Below are 20,580 nucleotides of genomic sequence, written 5' to 3' on the forward strand. Positions count from 1 at the left end.
CAATTTTGATAGTAGAATGCTGTCACATGAAAAATGCAATTCTAAGCATGATTCCCACTGGATCATGTTCATGCACAAAGCAATTCAACCTGTCTTTCAAACTTATCTTTAAGAACTTCAATCTCATCCTAACCATACATTCTTTGAAGTATATTCTTAATAGTGACACAGATTAGCTGCTTTGGAAAGAGGTGGAGTGGAAACTTTTCTCATCTCAAATCTTATTCCAGAATTGTACAAAACAACAATCCCTAAAGTATCTACATTGTTCAATTATATAGAGATGTGTCTCAGACTGCTTTACACCAGAGAGGCTACAGTAAGTGAACACTGAGCAGGAGGAAGAATTAGAGGCTCAAGATAGAATGAAAGAGCAGCTAAAGAATAGGACCTTTGATGGCAGAGAAAAGGGTGATAGGGTTTAAATGCTTGGAAAAGAGCAAAGGTGATAATCATGATATTTAGTTTTGAGTACAGACCAAAGTAACCTGAAAGCACTTACATTACTCAGTCTTTCCATTAAGACTGAGATTTATATTTCTTCGAATGAATAAGTATACTTGCCTAATAAAAGAATCAAAGGTTATTGGAGGTAAATGGGATTGTGGAGTTGAAGACACAATCAAATCAGCTATGATCATTTTGAATTGTGGAACAGGGTAGAGGGGTCAAATGGTGCTTTTTTTGCTCCTAATTCGTATGTTTGTATGTTTCCAGCATTTGTTGTTTGGATTTTAAATTTTCAACATCTCTAATATTTTAATACAAAACAAAGAACTGTACATGCTGAATATCTGAAACAAACAAAAAACAGAAATTGCTGGAGAAACTCAGCAGGTCTGGCAGGATCTGTGGACAAGTCCAGTGATCCTTCTTTAGACTTGCCAGGATAATATGAAAGCAGATGGACCTCAGTCATTTTTGTCTTTCTTAATCCATGCATCACTGAATTTGTCTTTCTAAATGTCTTTTCATAAGCCTGTCAGTGATGACCTCTGTACTGTGTATAATATTTACGTTTCTTTCCATTAGTTAAAAATTATGTGCAGCTATTAATGCTGCTACCTTCCCATTAAGAAAGACACTTCACTTCCAACATTTTTATGTGGTGTATGACCTTCCCTCCATAATAAGATCACAATTGGAGATATTTGCCAATGATTGCACAATGTTGTGCATCATTCATGACTCCTCAGTCCATGTCCAAATGCAGCAAGACTTGGATGTATTCAAGCTTGCGATGAAAAGTGGCAAAAAACATTCATTCCACACAAATGCCAGGCCACGATCACCTTTAATAAAAGAGAATATGAACACTGTCCCTTGGCATTCAATTGTATTGAAATCACTGAATCGCCCACTATCAACTTCCTGGGAGTTACCATTGACCAGAAACTCAACTAGTCACACAAAAAATAGTGAAGAGAGTGGATCAGAGGCTAGGAATATTGCAGTGAGTAACTCACCTCCCGATTCCTCAAAACCTGTCAACCAACCAAAAGGCACAAGTCGGGAGTGTGACAGAATATTCTCCTCTTGCCTGGATGATTGCAGCTCCATCAACACTACAGAAACTTGATACCATCCAGGGCAAGACAGCCTGCTTGATTGGCACCACAAATATTCACTCCCACCATAACCAATGCTCAGTAACAGCGGTGTGTACAAGATGCCCCCTGCAGAAATTTGCCAACGATCCTCAGACAGCACCTTGAAAACCCACAGCTGCTTTCATCTAGAAAGCCAAGGGCCCCAGATACATGGGAACACCACCACCTGCAAGTTCCCCTCCAAGCCACTTACCATCCTGATTTGGAAATATATAGCCATTCCTTCAGTGGAACTGGGTCAAAATCCTGAAATCGCCTGCCTCATGACATTACGGATTTACCTAAAGCATGTAGATTGCAGCAATTCAAGAAAACAACTCACCACCACCTTCTCAAGGGCAATTTGATATGGTCCATCTGGAGAGGTCTATTTCCCACATGAATAAAAAGAAGAAAGTGTTGTTGCTAGTTAGGTCAGTATTTGTTACTTGTTTCTAATTGACCTGGAGAAGTTGATGGGGTGCTGCCTTCATAAACTGCTACATTACTCGAGGCGCAGAGATACCCACAGTGCTGTTAGGGAGGGTTTTGAAAGACTTTTACAAAACATCAGTGAATAAAACAGAGGTATTGTTTCATGTCAAGATTGTGTGTTGATCAGAACATATTTACAGATGGTGAAATTCCCATGCATATGCTGCCTTTGTCCTTCCAGATGGTAGAGGTCTTGCATCTGGAAGGTAATGTTGAACAAGCCTTGGTGAATTATTTTACTGTATCTTGCAGGTGCAATATATTGTTGCCACTATGCAATGGTTGCAAATGGGGTGAATGTTGGAAGTGATGGATATGGTGCCAATTAAGTGGGCTGCTATTATGCACTGGATAGTGTCAAGTTCTTGAGTGTCGTAGGAGCTGCACTCATTCAGGCAAATGGGGAGCACTCTGTTACACTCCTGACTTGCACCTTGCAGATGATGGCAAAAGTGAGGACTGCAGGTACTGGAGAGTATAGTCAAGAGTGCGGTGCTGGAAAAATTCCTGAAACATCGATTCTCCTGCTCCTTGGATGTTGCCTGACCTGCTGTGCTTTTCCAGCACCACATTCTCGACCCTTTTAGATGATGGACAGGCATGAGGGAGATAACAGGTCAGTTACTTGCCACAGAATTCCTAGCATTTGACCTGCCCTTCTTGCCACAGTTATTATATGGCCAGCCCAGTTCAGTTTCTTGACAAAGGTCTGATGTCGATTGTATGGGGTTCAATGAAGATAATTCTATTGAATACCAAAGGTTGGTAGTTAGATTTTCTCTTATTGGTGATAGTCATTACTTGGGATGTGAAATACATAAATATTACTTGCTGCTTATCAGCCCAATCCTGGCTGGTATCCAGGTGTTTTGGCATATAGACATGGACTGCTTCCATATCTGAGGAGTCATGAATGGTGTGGAACAATGCACAGTCATCAGCAAACATCTCCACTTCTGACCATATGGTGGAGGAAAGTGTATTAATGAAGCAGATGAAGATGATTGGGACTAAGGCTCAAGCTGGGGAACTCCTGTTGAGATATCTTGGGCCTGAGGTAATTGACTTCCAATAAGCGCAACCATCTGACTTGCTGACTAGTCGAGAATTTTGCCATGATTCCATTAAATCCAGTTAGGCTAGAGCTCCTTGATACCATAGTCAGTTGAATGCTGATTGGATGTCAAGGGCAGTCACCACTTCAGCCATTTTGACTGTTTTTGACCAACTTGTAATAATGTCCAGACCTGAGTGGCCCTGGCAGAACCCAAACTGGATGCCAATAAACACATTATTGCTAAACAAGTGCCTGTTGACACCACTGTTGATGACACATTCCACCACTTTGCTGACCAGTGAGAGTAGACTATTAGTGTGGTAACTGGCTAGGCTGGATTGTCCTGCATTTATGGGCAGGATGTACCTGGACCATTTTCCACATTTTCAATTACATGCCAGTGTTGTAACTGTTCTGGAATATCTTGGCTAGCCATACGGTTAATTCTGGATCACTAGCCATCAGTATTATTACCATATTGTTGTCAGGCCAGTATTGAGTATGATTGATTGGTTGATTGAATAATTTATTATCATGTGTATTCAATGTAAAATACAGTGAAAAGTTGCCATGAATCGGTGCCATTCTCATTAACTTAAATAATTTTTCTTTAAATAATAAAGATAACTTAAAGAGAGTCCAACATTTCCCTTTCTACTGCTACAGTCCCGCTCCAGGCTTCACCAGTCCAGTAGGAGAAAGTGAGGAGAGATAAGGTGGACACTGATCAAATCAGTTAGGAGAAAGTGAGGACTGCAGATGCTGGAGATCAGAGTTTAAAAATGTGTTGCTGGAAAAGCGCAGCAGATCAGACAGCATCAAAGGAACAGGAGAATCGACGTTTCGGGCATAAGCCCTTCTTCAGGAATGAGGAGGGAGTGCCAAGCAGGCTAAGATAAAGGGTAGGGAGGAGGGACTTGGGGGTGGGGCGTTGGGAATACGATAGGTGGAAGGAGGTTAAGGTGAGGGTGATAGGCCTGAGAGGGGGTGGGGGCAGAGAGGTCGGGAAGAAGATTGCAGGTCAAGAAGGCGGTGCTGAGTCTGAGGGTTGGGACTGAGAAACACCTCTGGGACACCCGCACCAACCAACCTAACTGCCCCGTGGCTGAACACTTTAACTCCCCCTCCCACTCCACCAAGGACATGCAGGTCCTTGGCCTCCTCCATCGCCAGACCATGGCAACACGACACCTGGAGGAAGAATGCTTCACCTTCCGCCTAGGAATCCTCCAACCACAAGGGATGAATGCAGATTTCTCCAGCTTTCTCATTTCCCCTCCCCCCACCTTTTCGCAGTCCCAACCCTCAGACTCAGCACCGCCTTCTTGACCTGCAATCTTCTTCCCGACCTCTCCACCCCCACCCCCTCTCCGGCCTATCACCCTCACCTTAACCTCCTTCCACCTATCGTATTCCCAACGCCCCTCTCCCAAGTCCCTCCTCCCTGCCTGCTTGGCACACCCTCCTCATTCCTGAAGAAGGGCTTATGCCTGAAATGTCGATTCTCCTGTTCCTTTGATGCTGCCTGACCTGCTGCGCTTTTCCAGCAACACATTTTTAAGCTCTGATCAAATCAGTCTCTGTTTGAGGCCAACGTTGCTGCTCGAAGGCCAATTAAGGCAAATTATGCATTTTTAAATGTCTCATTTCACCGCCAATGTTAATTTATCTTCGTGGCCTCTCTGCATCCTCAAGCTGGCAGATGGGGAGGAGGACGTCCACATCAGGTACCCAGTGCCCCATGGAGAACTGATACAATAAAAAAAGCTGCCGTCGCTGATAGAGCTTACATGCCCTCCAGACGAAACATCCCTTGCTGGGGACTGCAATGACTGGCCCTGACCAGCATGGCCTGCACACCTTTCCTCTTGGGCATCCCTGGTTGCTGTTCGTGGCCACCTGTATTGCCAGCACTTGGCACCTATCGCAGAGATGCCACCAGGATTGAAGGACTATTGGCTATTCAATAGACTGGCAGCTTTTTGACAGATTTATTTTCATTTCTAACGCAAGGAAAAACCTGAAGACATGTTGATTGATGGGCATTTACTATCAGATCTTCCAGATATGATCATGGCAGGTTTTTTGCTGCCTTTCCACCAACTGGATTAGACCACTGTCGACTCTTATTAAATTGAGCTCAAATCAAATTTTTGATGCAAAGGATTAGAATCATAACACTCACTGTATTGACATCTGTCCCCTGTGAAATCTGGTAGACAGTAACAATAAGGCTGATTTCCTGTGTTCACATCACAAATGCCTTCATTGAGACAGAAGCTGTCGCAAACTCTTTGCTTGCAGGTCGGACCAGTAAATCCTACTGGACAACGACAAGCTGGTTTTCCTAAACAGATCAAAAAGAAAAATGTGGAAAATAAAGCCTTTTTAATAGTGATATAATCAATAATACAACTATGCATTGCAATGGGCCAACAGCCTAAATTAGATCAATCCTAATGCTTTAAACCAGTTAGGCAATTTTAACAGTTCAGCAACCTATTTAATTAGTGCTGATGCATTTACTTCAGCACAATTTTTTTTCTGTTGTATTGTGACTGATATCCATTTGGCTGCTTGATTGACAGTTCATTTTGTTCCAGGCACAGGAACGTGGCAGAGAATTTAAGTTCAACGGCTCCTGTCTCATTACACTTCCACCATCTCCAAATTGACACCCTTTTACCTGAATTTGACCCTTTTTTATGAATCATTATCCAAAGAAGGAAATTATAAGTTGGTTTAACTTGAAGGAAAATAAAGATCTTGCAGTGCATAAATAAATTTTAATTAGTTGTCAGTGTGGTTCATTAGATACATTACAAAGTAAAATTCAGGATACTGGTAATATGTTGAAGTTTCCACTGGAACATGCATAATGAAATGGTAGTGATAGCATTGCTCTATATACAATTAAGCACTGACATAGTAGAATTACTCATTGGTTAGTGCAGCATGTCAATTTGTCTACAGCAGTTTTCTTTTTAACTGTGGTATTAGGTTTTTTTTTAACCAGTTATTTGAAACCAGTAAAGAATTTCAGCTGTGCTTTTCACATATGGACTATTTGTCAATATTTTGTTGATTATTCAAATGGGACATTAAACATGATGTGTTATAACTACAGGCCTGTAAAGGGAGATTACTTTTGAGGAGTAAAGTATCAAAATGGCCAGGATGCAAATTATTTATCGCAGTCAAAATTTGATTAATTTGATTATAAGTAATCAGATCAATATTTAGTAAAGTTGCTTCGTAAGCATGGCTTTATATCACAAGAAATTTCTGGAATACCACAAATGTCTTATAGGAGACTGCACAAATCTGCAGTGAGACAGAAATGGCTCATGAACATCACTGCAAAAAAAAATTCCTGAATTCCTACAAGAATACAAAGTTTTGTAAATTACCTTCAATATCTGTAGAACATAAATAATTTAGTACTCAGTTCACATTGTTACCTTTATTTGTCCTTGCCTGCTTTTCAGATATAATTTACAGTTCCTGTACTAATACTGAGGCTAGATTAGTCTTGGGTTACATTGCATACCTTTCTATTCAGTTTAAATTGCAATGCTTCCAGACTTGCAAATGAAAAATATATCAGAGCATTGCATGAAAGACAACAATATTGAGATGTGAACCCACACCTATGATGTGGATACAAAACGCCCAAAGTAAACCAAACTTTTTTTAAAAAATTGCTAACATGCAGTTTTCATTATTCACTAACATGAGAGTATTTTTTCATTGCATACAATTATGTTTATATATTTTAAAAAAAATAGATTGCAGGCAGTCTGCAGTCAGACTAAGTATTTGATTCCTCATTACTGGGTGATCATTTACAGTACCTAATGTTGATGCAGAACAGATTCCTCCATTTTGACAATAGTCTTTGCACTGATCCATTTCGCATTCCTGTCCTGCATACCGAGGCTTGCACTTACATTTTGGCTGGTCTCGTTCATTCACAAAACAAGTTCCTCCATTCATACAGACTAGATTACACGTACTTCCTAAAATAGCAAAAGGACCAAGTATTGATAATATATCCATTCAGTCATTAAGATTTTGAAACAAAATATTAGTTTCAAAACAACTTACAATAGTTTAATATCTTATTGCAAAAAACTTTACTGTGAAAGGAAAGAAAAAAACTGCAATAAAACAGAAACGGCACATCCAGACATTATCCGCAAAAGTGGTTACATATTTTGTTTATCAGGACCTCAACATCTTATAATGCATTTTATGGACTAATGAAGGACTCTTAAGTGTATTCACTGTTGCAGTGTCAGAAATATGGCTGACAATGTTCATACACTCAAGTCCTATAAACAGCAATCTGATGATACCTATATATATAAAATCAGTCTTAATAGTGATGGTTGAGGTAGGTATCAGTCAGCACTACTCCCGAATCCTTCCTTAACAATGTCATGGGATGTTTTATATCCATCTGAGAGCAAAGAGGGGGGCCCAGTTTAATAGCTTGTCCTGGAGATAGCACTGTCCTGGGGTGTTCATGTATATGTGTTCATGTCATTGGAGCAAAACTTGAACCCGTAAACATTTGAACACAGATGGAAGTGAATAGCTATAAATAATAAAAGAAAAAGCCCCATTTAAAATAAATGCTTTTTATGAATGGAACCAAAAGGGAATTTTCACTTTTTCATTTAGACAACTCTGCAGCTCTGGTAGACAATAGATAATAGACAATAGGTGCAGGAGTAGGCCATTCAGCCCTTCGAGCCAGCACCACCATACATAACCCGTGATTCCACTGTTTTTAAGAGCTCTATCCATCTCTTTCTTGGAAGAGCAACTATGGAGAAAGAAATGTCTTCTTCAGAATTTTCCTGTGCCAGACTTGAAAGGTTACTCTGTTTCTCTCATCACTGCCAGACCTGTTGAGTTCCTTCTGAATTTCCTGTGTTTGCTTCAGAATTTCAGCATCCACAGTATTTTGCTTTTATTTTCATTTTGGCATTTTGGGTGATTGAATACCTCATCAAATTCAATCAAAATTTCCTCTTTGGGTGTTATATTGGAACTTTTTGTTTGACAAAGATGCTAATATGCTACTTATTTTTAGAAGAGTGGTTAATTGGATAACTCATAAATGAATCTCACAGACAAAATTGTTTATTGAATCATATGATTGCTCCAAACAATTTTGTTTACTTTATCTCATTTGTAATACACACCCAAAAAATGTCTGCTGGAATGCCACTTCGGTGTTGTCATGCTAAACCAGAAAAGTCACTTTTCATTTCCATTGCTGTGATCGTTATAGAATAACACATGGACTAGAATACGTTACAAGGCCGTGACACATTATGTGATTGAAATGACACAATAAATCATAAAAGTGAAGTTGAAGCAATTTATCAATGTCATCTCACCCAAACATGTCACATTTGTCCTTGGATCATTCAAACAACATTATTTAGACGATTGCCAACTGCTCAGTGCCATTGAAACTCTGAAAGTCAGCAAGTTCTGACACCGAAACAAAACAATTTGACCAAACTCTCAGTTGTACCATAAGCTAAACAAAAAAAAAATTAGATGTTGGATATATTAGGAATAGGATTAAGAATAAAAAAAAACACAGAAAATGATGAGAGAGCTGACTCAAAGAAGCAGGATCTGTGGAAAGAGATAATGTGAACACTTTAGATCAATAGCCGATTGTCAGAGGCATATCCTATGAGAGATCATTGACCTGAAACATTAACCCTGCCTTCCTCTCTTCACAGATGTCTGATCTGGTCAAATTTCGCAGCTTTTTTTTGTTTTTTTATTTCAAAACAGCAAGCTATCTGGTCGATAGTGACATTATTTCTTTGGATGCTACAGAAGAATGACACATTATGTAGGCATCAATCTCAGAAATTACCTCCAACTCTATTTAGTTGTATTATTATTGCTTGAAGGGCTACAAAGAAATAACTGGAGAATGAGACAAATTGGATAACTCTTTCAAGGACCAGATGCAATTGTAAATGAGCTTATATATCAGCGCAATAAAAAAATCTTTAAAACATTTATTGACATATTGAAACTACAGGCAGATATGCACAAAAACACTTCATATTCAGAGTGTTCATGAGAGTGAGAGAACTCATGGGTGGCCCTCATGTAACGTTTTATCTTCCTGATTTGCATCACTTTTCATGTAAGAATCCATTTTTTAAAATCTGTCCATCTAACCCTCTCCAGTACCTTGTTGTAGGTTGGTGATGAGGGATACATTTTTGCTGGTTATTTTGCTCAGGATATCTTGTTACTTTCAGTCCAATTGAATAAGTTGTCCAAGTGAGCAGAAGATGATTTTTTAAATCTGGCTTTCTTTTGCCATCTTTTCCCTTAAGATAATAGCATAATGATCAGAAATTTACAATTCCCTCAGTGCTTCAGTGAGTTCATCCATTTAGTTGTCAAACTATGCAGAACAAGAGCTTTTTTAATTAATTCTTCATCTCTGCTCAGTTTCTTGAAGTCAGTTTGGAGTGGAAATATTTTCAGAATTGGAACTGAATTATTCAGGATAATTAATGTAGTTACGTTTAATGGAACAAAATAACTTTTGAAGCATAGATTCAAATCATTTAAAGTATATTGGTTGAAGGACAGTGGAAGTGTAGGTAGTGGAGTGTAGTGAACATGCAATATAGACAGGGTGTCCCTTGTCCTCACCTACCATGCCACCAGTCTCTGCATCCAACATGTCATCCTCAAACATTTCCGCCAACTCCAACAAGAGCCCACCACCAAAAGCATCTTCCATTCATCATCCTTCCTGCCTACTGCGAGGACCACAGCCTTCATCACTCATGGTTCATGCCACCCACCCGACCAAACCCTCCGAACCCCCGGTACCTTCCACTGCAACCGTACAAGATGCAAAACTTGTTTTCGCACCAACCCCCTCACCTCCATGCAGGGCCCCAAACAGTCCTTGCAAGTGAGACAGGGGTTCATCTGCCCTTCCTCTAACCCACTTTACTGCATCTCGTGCTCCCAATGTAGCCTTCTTTACGTCGGTGATACAAAACATAAATGAAGGGCACGTTTTGCCAAGCACCTCAGCTGGACCCACAGGGGCCAACCTGACCTCCCAGTTACAGCTTATTTCAATTCCCCTTCCCATTCTCTCTCCATCATGTCAAGGAGTATGGAGAGAAAGCAGGAATATAGAGTTGAGATAAAGGATCAGCCATGATGTTACTGAGTGATGAAGCAGGCTCAAAGTGGCCAAACAGCCTACTCTTGCTCCCACTATCTATGTAAACTCCTCAGAACAAAAGATATAATTAATGAAAGGTAATTTTAAAACTGATGTGCAAAGGTTACGATTACAGTGAGAACAGTTAGCCACTGGCATAGATTTTTAACCAGAGCATCGACATGTGAAAATGCTGGAATCATTTAACAATGAGATGAAACAATAAAAACCAGAGTAAAGCCATCAAAGTACATAAGAACACTATATAATTTTCCCCCTCAACACAAGCAATGGACTGTGTTGTAGAAATAATCTGAAGTGTTAGTAATTGAGTGAGTGCAATAAGAACCACCCAATGTGATAATGTCACAAGAACATGGGGAAAAGTTTTTAAAAAAAAGCTGATAGGAGACAGACCTCAAAGTGGTGTCAAAAGAGAAAATGCTGGACAATCTCAGCAGGTCTGACAGCATCTGTAGGGAGAGAAAAGAGCTGATGTTTCGAGTCTAACTGACCCTTTGTCAAAGCTCACTGCCACCTCAAAGTGGTATGCTCAGAACAGCTATTGTAATGTATGGTAGTAATGTAGATCACATTCTTGTAATCTGTTAATAGTTGCAATAATCAATAAACTTCTTATGTTTACTAGATTAGATTAGATTCCCTACAGTTTGGAAACAGGCCTTTCGGCCCAACCAGTCCTCACCGACGAGTAACCCACCCAGATCCATTTCCCTCTGACTAATGCACCTAGCACTATGGGCAATTTAGCAATTTAGATTAGATTCCCTACAGTTTGGAAACAGGCCCTTCGGCCCAACCAGTCCTCACCGATGAGTAACCCACTATGGGCAATTTAGCATGGCCAATTCACCTGACCTGCACACCTCTGGACTGTGGGAGGAAACCAGAGCACCCAGAGGAAACCCATGCAGGCACGGGGAGAATGTGCATACTCCACACAGACAGTCACCCGAGGTTGGAATCGAACCTGGGACCCTGGTGCTGTGAGGCAGCAGTGCTAACCACTGAGCCACCGTGCCACCCCCTAAACAAGACTCTTCTAGCTATATCAGAAAGATGGCTATCCTCAACAATGCTGTACAACTTTGGCATTGAAGAAGCCCCTCCCACCACCTCCTTCCACCCAGTTTTCCCCCACACCTTGTCCCCTCCCCCAACCCCACTATCCCCCTCCCCTTCCCCCTTACACAACATGTGGAGCAGCATTGTGGTGAGGATCCGCCGTGATTAACCCCAACAACCTCCTGGCAATACTCAACACAAAAGAAAAATCAGGGAATGACACAGAAAGCATCTTTATGAAGATACACAAGGAAAGAAGAATTCTGCAGCTCCAAGGCAGGCCACAAACAGCATCATGAAGTGAAAGCAGTCTGTGAAAATAAGTCCAAGTTCAATTGGTGAGCTCGTCAAACATTGGGGATAGTACGAGGCAAAATCAATAATCCCTTGTTCCTTGACTGGCATTGAAAAAATAGTAACTTAAAGATAAAGCCATAGTTCCTATCAGACATAAATGCTGTAGAGTGTGGTTACCACGAGGTTGGGTTAAAAAAGAGCTAAGAGGGTCACAAGAGAAATGCCTAAATTCCTGGAAGGAAACAGCTAACCAATACACTTAGATCAGATAAGTCCTATGCAATTTAAAGAAATAGGTGATTGTAGTCTAAAAGAAAACTTTTCAGGACACCACAGCCAGAGTCTCATTGAGGCTCTGAAGGGCAGGGAAACTTCCATTACAGTCAGGAAGAGTGGGGAAACCTCCATGACAGCAGCAAAGATCAATTAAACCTCTACTAAAGCAGCAAAGTGTGGGAAAACCTCCATTACAGTCTCAGAGCACAGGAAATCCCTCCAGTATGTAAATAAAGTACAGGACAATGACAATTACTACAGAATAAACATAATTAAAGGCAAAGTACCCAATCACATGAGGAAGCTAAGGCATTAGAAATAATATTGCCAGGATACTGTATACAATTGAAAATATACCAGACAACATTATTGCTCATCAAATGAAACATCAGGCAAATTTGAAGAGCTATTAAAAAAGCTTCAACAATTATTTCAACCTTAAGACTAACAAAATTCAATAAAAAAGGGCATCATCCAAGTGAATCCATAATTGATTTATTTATTGATCTCTACAGGCCAGTGAAGAGATTTGACTGAAATGACATGAAGTCAGAATTCATAAGAGACTGAACTTTTGCAGGTATTACTGATCAGTCATCATCAGATATATTTCAATCTAAGAAGATCTAACTCTAGAAAAAGCTATCCAGTTGGTGAGTGGAGGCAAGAAAGATTAACCCTTAAAGGAGACAATTAAGCTTACACAGGATATCTAAAGAATACATTCATTTCTTGAGGTAAAAAACTACAAAAGACACACCAGATAAGCCAATGCAACAGGCAGGACAGACTACACATACAAAAAGTCTTTGCCAATGCTGTGATGCAAAAACGTCTCATGGATGTGAACAGTACCCAATTTTAAAAGCAGAACGCTTTTACTATAAGGAAGTTGGTTTGCTTTCACAAAATGAGTTATTCATAACAAAGAACACAGAAAAGCAAAAGACCAAAGAATTAACAACACAACGAGATAAATGAGGTATAACGGTCTCCAGTAGAAGCTAAAGCTAAAGCTTTCCTAACAGAAATAAATATGCCAGAACAAACATTTTGGGATGCAGACATTTATGCCAATGGACATCTCATGAATCTCAAGACGAGAACAAGTATCACTACATAATCTGAGAACAAGCCTTGATTGACAAAATATTGCTTACAGCTCACAAAATTTCAACTACATTGTCCAGTGGGAGTTGCACTTAATATTAAAGGTATGCCGCAAGCAAACTATAATAGAAGCCATATCAAATACTTGATAACCTGTTTTTACTTTTCATCCAAGGGTATTCACTCTTGAGTAGAAGGGCATCCACAGGCGGTTCTCCTATAAAGTGCGTTTCTTCATCACAAATTGACTTTAACGTGATTGAAGAATTTAGACCATTATTTGTAGAATACAAACTTTCCTTACCTGTACTGGATACAACGTGATTTCTGTCCCATTGATTGAAATTACTCAATTTTCTTTTAACGCAGGATTGCACAGGAATGGAGCTATCACGTCACATCAGAACAAATTGCATTGACCTTACTCTAATTACAAGATAAAAGAGGTTTCCCACAAAACATCAAGCAAAAGCTTGGAAAAAACTGATAGACTTCATAAGTTCATGGCAGAACCTAAACAGAAGGCAGGATTTCCTGAGGTTAGTTATATTGGAATAAAATACTTGCTTCATTCTGTAAATGAGATAGGAAGCTGTGACTGGATGTGTTGAACCAGACAGAAATTGGAAGCATCTTCAAATGAATTGAGCCAGATTATCACAGATCACAATGACCAACTGTTGATGACAAATTCAAGTCAGCCTTGGGCTGAGGTGATGTGGAAGGGACAACAGTAAACAAAATGTCTGATCTCCCCACATTCCAAAGGCGAATCCCCAACAACAAAGGGTATTAAGGAAGGATGCATCCCCAGGTCAGAGAATTGAGGAAGTGAACAACTCAATCTGAGCGAATAGGAAGCCCAAGATATTCAAGATGTTGAAGTAATAATGTGACGTTTGTACAGATCTAAGGTGGAATGAGAATCACATTCAAATGACACAGATTGAAAATCTGGTGCAAATAATTCATTGGGAAACACCACAAAGAAGATACAAACAATGTGTAAAGATCAAAATGCTGCAAAGAAAACAAAATTACCTGCTATAATCAAGGACCATACTAACAGCAATAAAGAATAGATGTCTATAACCAAAGTCCTCCATTAAATATTTTCTTTCATTTATAGGATGTGGCCAACGCCGGCTGTCCATCATTTATTGCCCATCCCTTGTTGCCCTCGAGAACGTGGTTGGTGGTGATTTTAACCTAATGTCACCGAAGGAATGGCGATATATTTTCAAGTCAGGTGATTGGCTTGGAGGGGAACTTACAGTATGGTGCTCCCATGTGTTTGCCTCCCTTGATCTTCTAGTAGTCTTGGGTTTGGAAGGTGCTGTCTGAGGATCTTTGGTGAATTTCAGCAGTGCATCTTGTAGATTAGACTGGTGGAGGGAGTGGATGCTTATGGATTAGTGCCATCAAGCAGGGTGGATGGTGTCAATTTTTTTTTAAAGTGTTGGTGGAGATGAACCCATCCAGGCAAATGGAGACAATTCCATCACACTTCAAACTTGTGCCTTATGGATGATGAACAGGCTTTGGGGAGTCAAGAGATGAGTGACTTGCCATAGCATTTCTCGCTCTGATTGCTCTTGTGATTAAATAGTGATTCCAGTTGCGTTTCTAGCCAAAGATAAGCCCCCCCCCCCAAGATGTTGACAGTGGAGGATTCAGTGATGGCAACACTATTGAATCTTTAGGTCTGGTGGTTAGATTGTCTTTTATTGGCAATGGGCATTGCCCGGCATTTGTGTGGCATGAATACTACTTTCTACATGTCAGCCCAATGCTTAAATGTTGTCCAGATCTTGTTGCATTTGAACATGAACTGCTTCAGTATGTGAGGAGTGATTAATAGTGTTGAACATTGTGCAATCATCAGCGAACACCCACATTTCTGACTTTATGGTGGAGGGAAGGTCATTAATGGAGCAGTTGAAAATTGCTGGGGCTTGGCCACTACCCTGACGAACTCCTGCAGAGATATTCTGGAGCTGAGATGACCTCCCATGTGCTTGGTATGACTCAAAACAGTGGAGAATTTGCCCCTTTTTATCAAAGGATTCCAGTTTTGCTCCGGTTCCTTGATGCCACACTCAGTAAAAGGGCTGTTACTCTCACCTCACCTCTGGAATTCAGCTCTTTTGTCCATGTTTGGATCAAGGTTGCAATGAGATCAGGAGCTGAACAGCTCCTAAACATCTCAAGTGAAATGCAAGCATTCAGGTAATCTGAAAGTATTTGTAGAAGTGTAACACACTTCCTACTGTTTCCCCAACAAGACATTTCCAGTTAGACCAGAAAGTTGGCTACCTTTATTCCCACAACAACACTTTTGGCGTGTAGGAATGCACATGCATATTAGGCTGTTGGGTATATTTGCAGTTTAAAACATATTCTACTTTTTTCACATGGTTTAATCAATGCCAACTATGAGCTGGCAGATTTTCCTGCTTGTTATTTTTACTGAACTTGGAGTCTGGGAGTGCTCCAGTTGATTGAAAAAACTGCCAAAATGACATTCCTGTCCAGGAACGGATGGTCGCAGAAAGCAAGAGACTGGAAGCCAGTTAGCCCAAATCTGTCGTGGGAAAATGTTAGAGACTATTATTAAGGAAGAAACAACAGGGCCTTTAGAAAAGCTGAATATAATTAAACAGAGGAAGTGAGGACTGCAGATGCTGGAGATCAGAGTCAAGAGTGTGTTGCTGGAAAAGCACAGCAGGTCAGGCAACATCCGAGGGGCAGAAGAATCAATGTTTCTGATGGATGTGGAAGGATCCCTTGTGGCCTTGGATGGAGGTGAGGGGAGTGGTGTGGGTGCAGGTTTTGCACTACCTGCGGTGGCAGGGAAGGGTTCCAGGAGTGGGTTGTGGGCTGGTGGGGCTTGTGGACCTGACAAGGAAGTCGCGGAGGGAATGGTCTTTTCGCAATGTTGATAGGGTGCAGAGGGCAATATATGTCTGGTGGTGGGTTCAGTTTGGAGGTGGCAGAAATGGCGGAAGTTGATGCGTTGCATGCGGAGGTGGGTGAGGTGGAAAGTCAGGACCACGGGGTTCTGTCCTTGTTGCTTTGTGTTGGGTGCGGTTCAAGGGCAGTGGTGGGTGAAGTAGAGGAGATGGGCTGGAGGGCATCATCAACCACGTGGGAAGGGAAGTTGTGATTGTAGAATAAGGAGGCCATCTGGGACTTTCTGAAGTGGAATTGTTCATCCTGGGAACAGATGCAGCAGAGATGGAGGAATTGGGAAGAAGGGATGGAGATTTTTACAGGATGTAGGGTGGGAAGATGTGTAGTTTAGGTAACTGTGGGAGTCGGTGGGCTTATAGTATATGTCTGTGGTTAGTCAGTCACCAGAGACAGTGATGGAGAGGTCCAGAAAAGGGAGGGAGGTTTCCAAGATGATCCAGGTGAATTTGAGGTCAGGATGGAAGGTGTTGATAAAGTTGATGAACTGTTCAATCTCCTCATGGGAGCATAAGGTGGTGCCGATACAGTCATTGATGTAGCGGAGGAATGGGTGGAGTGTGGCGCCAGTATAACTGCGGAAGATGGACTGTTCCACATATCCAACAAACAGGTAGGCATAGCTGTGTCCCATGCAGGTGCCCATGGAGGAAGTGGGAGGATTGGGAGGAAAAGTTGTTTAGGATGAGGACCAGTTCAGCCAGGCAGATGAGGATGTCGGTGGAAGGGTACTGGTTGGTACGGCGTGAGAGGAAGAAACAAGTGCTTGGAGACCTTTGTCATGGTGGATTGATATGTAGAGGGATTGGATGTCCATGGTGAAGATGAGGTGTTGGGGGCCATGGAAATGAAAATCTTGGAGGAGATGAAAGGCATGGGTGGTGTCACAAATGTAGGTGGGGAGTTCCAGGACTAATAGGGACAGGACGGTGTTGAGGTAGGAATAGATGAGTTCGGTGGGACAGGCGCAGGCTGAGAGAATGGGGGAGTCAGGTTTGTGGATCGAAGGAAGGAGGTAGAATAGGGCAGTGCAGGGTTCATGGACAATGATGTCGGAGGCTGTGGTTGGGAGATAACCATGGTGATAAGGTTGTGATGGTCTGGGAGATGATGGTTTGGTGATGGGAGGTGAGGTTTCCAGTCCTCCCACTTCCTCCAAACCAAAGGGGTAGCCATGGGCATCCGCATGCCACACTCAGTAAAAGGGCTGTTACTCTCACCTCACCTCTGGAATTCAGCTCTTTTGTCCATGTTTGGATCAAGGTTGCAATGAGATCAGGAGCTGAACAGCTCCTAAACATCTCAAGTGAAATGCAAGCATTCAGGTAATCTGAAAGTATTTGTACAAGTGTAATACACTTCCTACTGTTTCCCCAACAAGACATTTCCAGTTAGACCAGAAAGTTGGCTGCCAACTATGCCTGCCATTCCGTCCATGACTCCTTCATCAGGTCCACAACCCCACCAACCCACATTCCACACCTGGCACCTTTCACTTTCACCGCAGGTAGTGCAAAACCTGAACCCACACCATTCCCCTCACCTCCATCCAAAGCCACAAGGGATCCTTCCACAGCCATCAGAAATTTACCTGTACCTCTACCAATGTCATCTACTGTATCCGTTGCACCCGGTGTCTACATCAGGGAGACAAGATACCTTCTTGTGGATTGTTTCGGAGAACATCGCTGGGATGTCCGCACCCACCAACCCCACCGCTCAGTGGCTTAATATTTCAACTCCCCTTCCACTCCATCAAGGACATGCAGATCCTGAGCCTCCTCCACTGCAAAACTGTTATCACTTGACGCCTCAAGGAGGAATGCCTCATATTCCACCTTGGGACCCTGCAATCACACAGGATAAATGTGGATTTCAACAGCTTCCTCATTTCCCCTCCCCCCACATTATCCCAGTCCCAAGCCTTCAACTGGGCACCGCCCTCTGGACCTGTCCATCACTCCCACTCTGACCTATCACCTTCTCCCTTGCTTTCATCCACCTATTGCTTTCTCAGCTACCATCCCCCAAACCCCATCACCTCCCATTTTTCTCTCATCCCTGATCCACCACCCTCAAACCTGATGAAAGGCTTATGCCCAAAACATCGATTCTCCTGCTCCTTCAATGCTGCCTGACCTGCTGTGATTTTACAGCAACATACTCGCCACCTTAATTAAACAGAGCCAACATGATTTGGGAAAAACGAACTCATGTTTGTCAAAGTTGCTTGAAATCTTTAAAAAAAAGCAAAGTTGATAAAGACACCCAGTAGATGGACTGTATTCAGATTTCCAGACGGCATCTGCAAGGAGATATAAATAGATTGAGTGAGTAGGCAAACTTGGCAGATAAAGTTGAATGTAGGCATTCACCTTGGAATTATAAAGACTATGTTTCCCTATATTTCTGAATTTTACATTGTGAACTAAAATGGGAAAAGACAGTTTGAAAAAGTAAGGATTATGAAAGGGATTGATTCACTTTTCAAAAGCAAGCTGCCAGCCTTTACTCTAAGTGCCATTTAACACTGTTGTGTTTTTCAACCAGTGGGAGAAGTTTAATTGCAAATTAACTGGCACCAAGGCAAGTGTACAAAATGAGATTTGACTGGCAATGGTAGCTGGTTGGTCTGTGGAATGTTGACCAATAGTCATAAAATCTTTTGCCTCCCAAGAACTTTGTGCTTGGCTCCAGGTAACTGAGTAGCTTGTAGGTGTGAACAAGATGACAGGTGGGTCTTCAGACCTTTGACCCAGGAGATACTGTCCTTGTGCCTACAGTAAAACAAAATCCTGAAGAAAGCTCACTTATTTTCCCTCACCAATGGCTGTCAATTAATCAAGACAACAGAGACATTATAATTTGCGAACCAGTTGCTTTGTGACTCTTACAATCAAATGACAGAACCTGGAGAAGAGAGACCAAAGAACAACAATTCCTGGCAAGTCAAACAAATCTTCTCAATGAAGCCGGCAGGCAGGGTTCATTGAATTGCATTTCCAAACTCTCCCTCCACCCTAGCACCATTTTGTTTTGTGTCTGTTTGTATGTATGCTGAGGGGAACTTTATAAGTGGTTAGAGTTTTAACTTGAGTGGAGTTATATGCCAACAGTTCATAATTATCTCCCCATGGGCAGAATGTATTTATTTGTATTAAATAGCAATTCTTGTCAAATACAAAAACCTGGTCATTGCTTCCTGTTAACTTGGGTCTATAAAACAGGCAAATGGGGAGAATTTTATGTACTTTGATAAAGTCTTTAATTTTTATGTAGATTTAGAAATAATTGTCTTGACTCTAGTGTACTTTACCAGTGATGCACGATAGAATCAAAAGGCACTTTGTTATTTAAATAAAGGCTCCAAATAAGTGCATCACATAGGAATTCAGGTGTTCCTCTGCATGAAATGCAAAAAATGTTAGCTTGCAGATGCAGCAAGTAATTAAAACGGCAATTTGAATTTTTGCTTTTATTGTTATGGGATCAGAGTTTAAAAATAGGGAAAATTTGTTATGTTTGCACAGGATGTTGGTGAGGCTGCACCTGGAGTATTGTGTATAGTTTTGGCTCATTGTAGTAAAGAAATGATATACTGTATTGGATGCAGTTCAAAAGACGTTCACTAGCCTAAATCCTGGGATAAAGAGGTTGTCTTATCAAGAACAGCCAAATATGTTAGGCCTTTATTCATTAGTATTTAGAAAAGGTGGTGTGAACATATTGAAACATATAAGATTTGGAGGAGGCTTGACAGGGCAGATGTTTCCATTAGTGGGGGAATTGCTAACTAGGGGTCATAGCTACAGAATAAGTGAATATTCATTTAAAACTGAGATATGAAAGAATTTAGAAGGTAGTAAACATCTGAAATTCTCTAACCCCGAGTTGTGGAGACTAGATCACAAAGTATTTAAAGTGCAAATAGATAGATATATCAAGGATTTGAGGGCTACAAGAAGCTGATATGAAAAAAAGTGTTGAGGTGAGGGGCAGATTAGCCATGATCTTATAAAATGGCAGGTCAGAATTGAGGGGCTGAATATCCTGCTCCTATTCCTATTTCTTCCATTCTTTTATGAACCAGCTTTAGCTAGTTATGAAGATTGGTTCACATGTCTATGATGAGAAGGGAAGAAGAATATCTCCATCAATGGCTTTCTTTCAATATTAGATTATGCTCCACAAGGTCTGTCTGCATCATTTCCCCTCACTCTTAGCATCTCAAATATCCAGGAATGACTCTACCTAACCCACTCACCTTCTTCCTCCACACATACCTGGCTATGACCATAAACCTGTTGAGGACTGTTTACATTTGTGTCATTTTCACCACTGGGTCAGACATTACTGGAACTAGGCAGCTTCTGACCAATCTGATTGGTTGGCAACTCCATAAAATAAGTCTATCTTATGAGTAACATGGAAGTCCTATGTTCAGCCAATACTTATACACCTTG

General features: G+C 41.2%; 1 protein-coding gene across 1 annotated transcript in view; it reads right to left on the reverse strand.

Moving 5' to 3' along the window:
• The window catches only part of LOC122551725 (low-density lipoprotein receptor-related protein 1-like), a 1,892,490-nt gene that overhangs the window by 35,930 nt on the left and 1,835,980 nt on the right, over positions 1–20,580 (reverse strand). The window contains exons 82-83 of the mRNA XM_043694091.1: positions 6,996–7,160; positions 5,327–5,488 (exon numbers count right to left, since the gene is read on the reverse strand). Of these exons, the coding sequence (XP_043550026.1) occupies positions 5,327–5,488; positions 6,996–7,160 (327 nt within the window). The remainder of the gene's footprint in view (positions 1–5,326; positions 5,489–6,995; positions 7,161–20,580) is intronic.

This window comes from Chiloscyllium plagiosum, chromosome 7 (assembly GCF_004010195.1).
Source record: "Chiloscyllium plagiosum isolate BGI_BamShark_2017 chromosome 7, ASM401019v2, whole genome shotgun sequence".
NCBI classification, from domain to species: Eukaryota; Metazoa; Chordata; class Chondrichthyes; order Orectolobiformes; family Hemiscylliidae; genus Chiloscyllium; species Chiloscyllium plagiosum.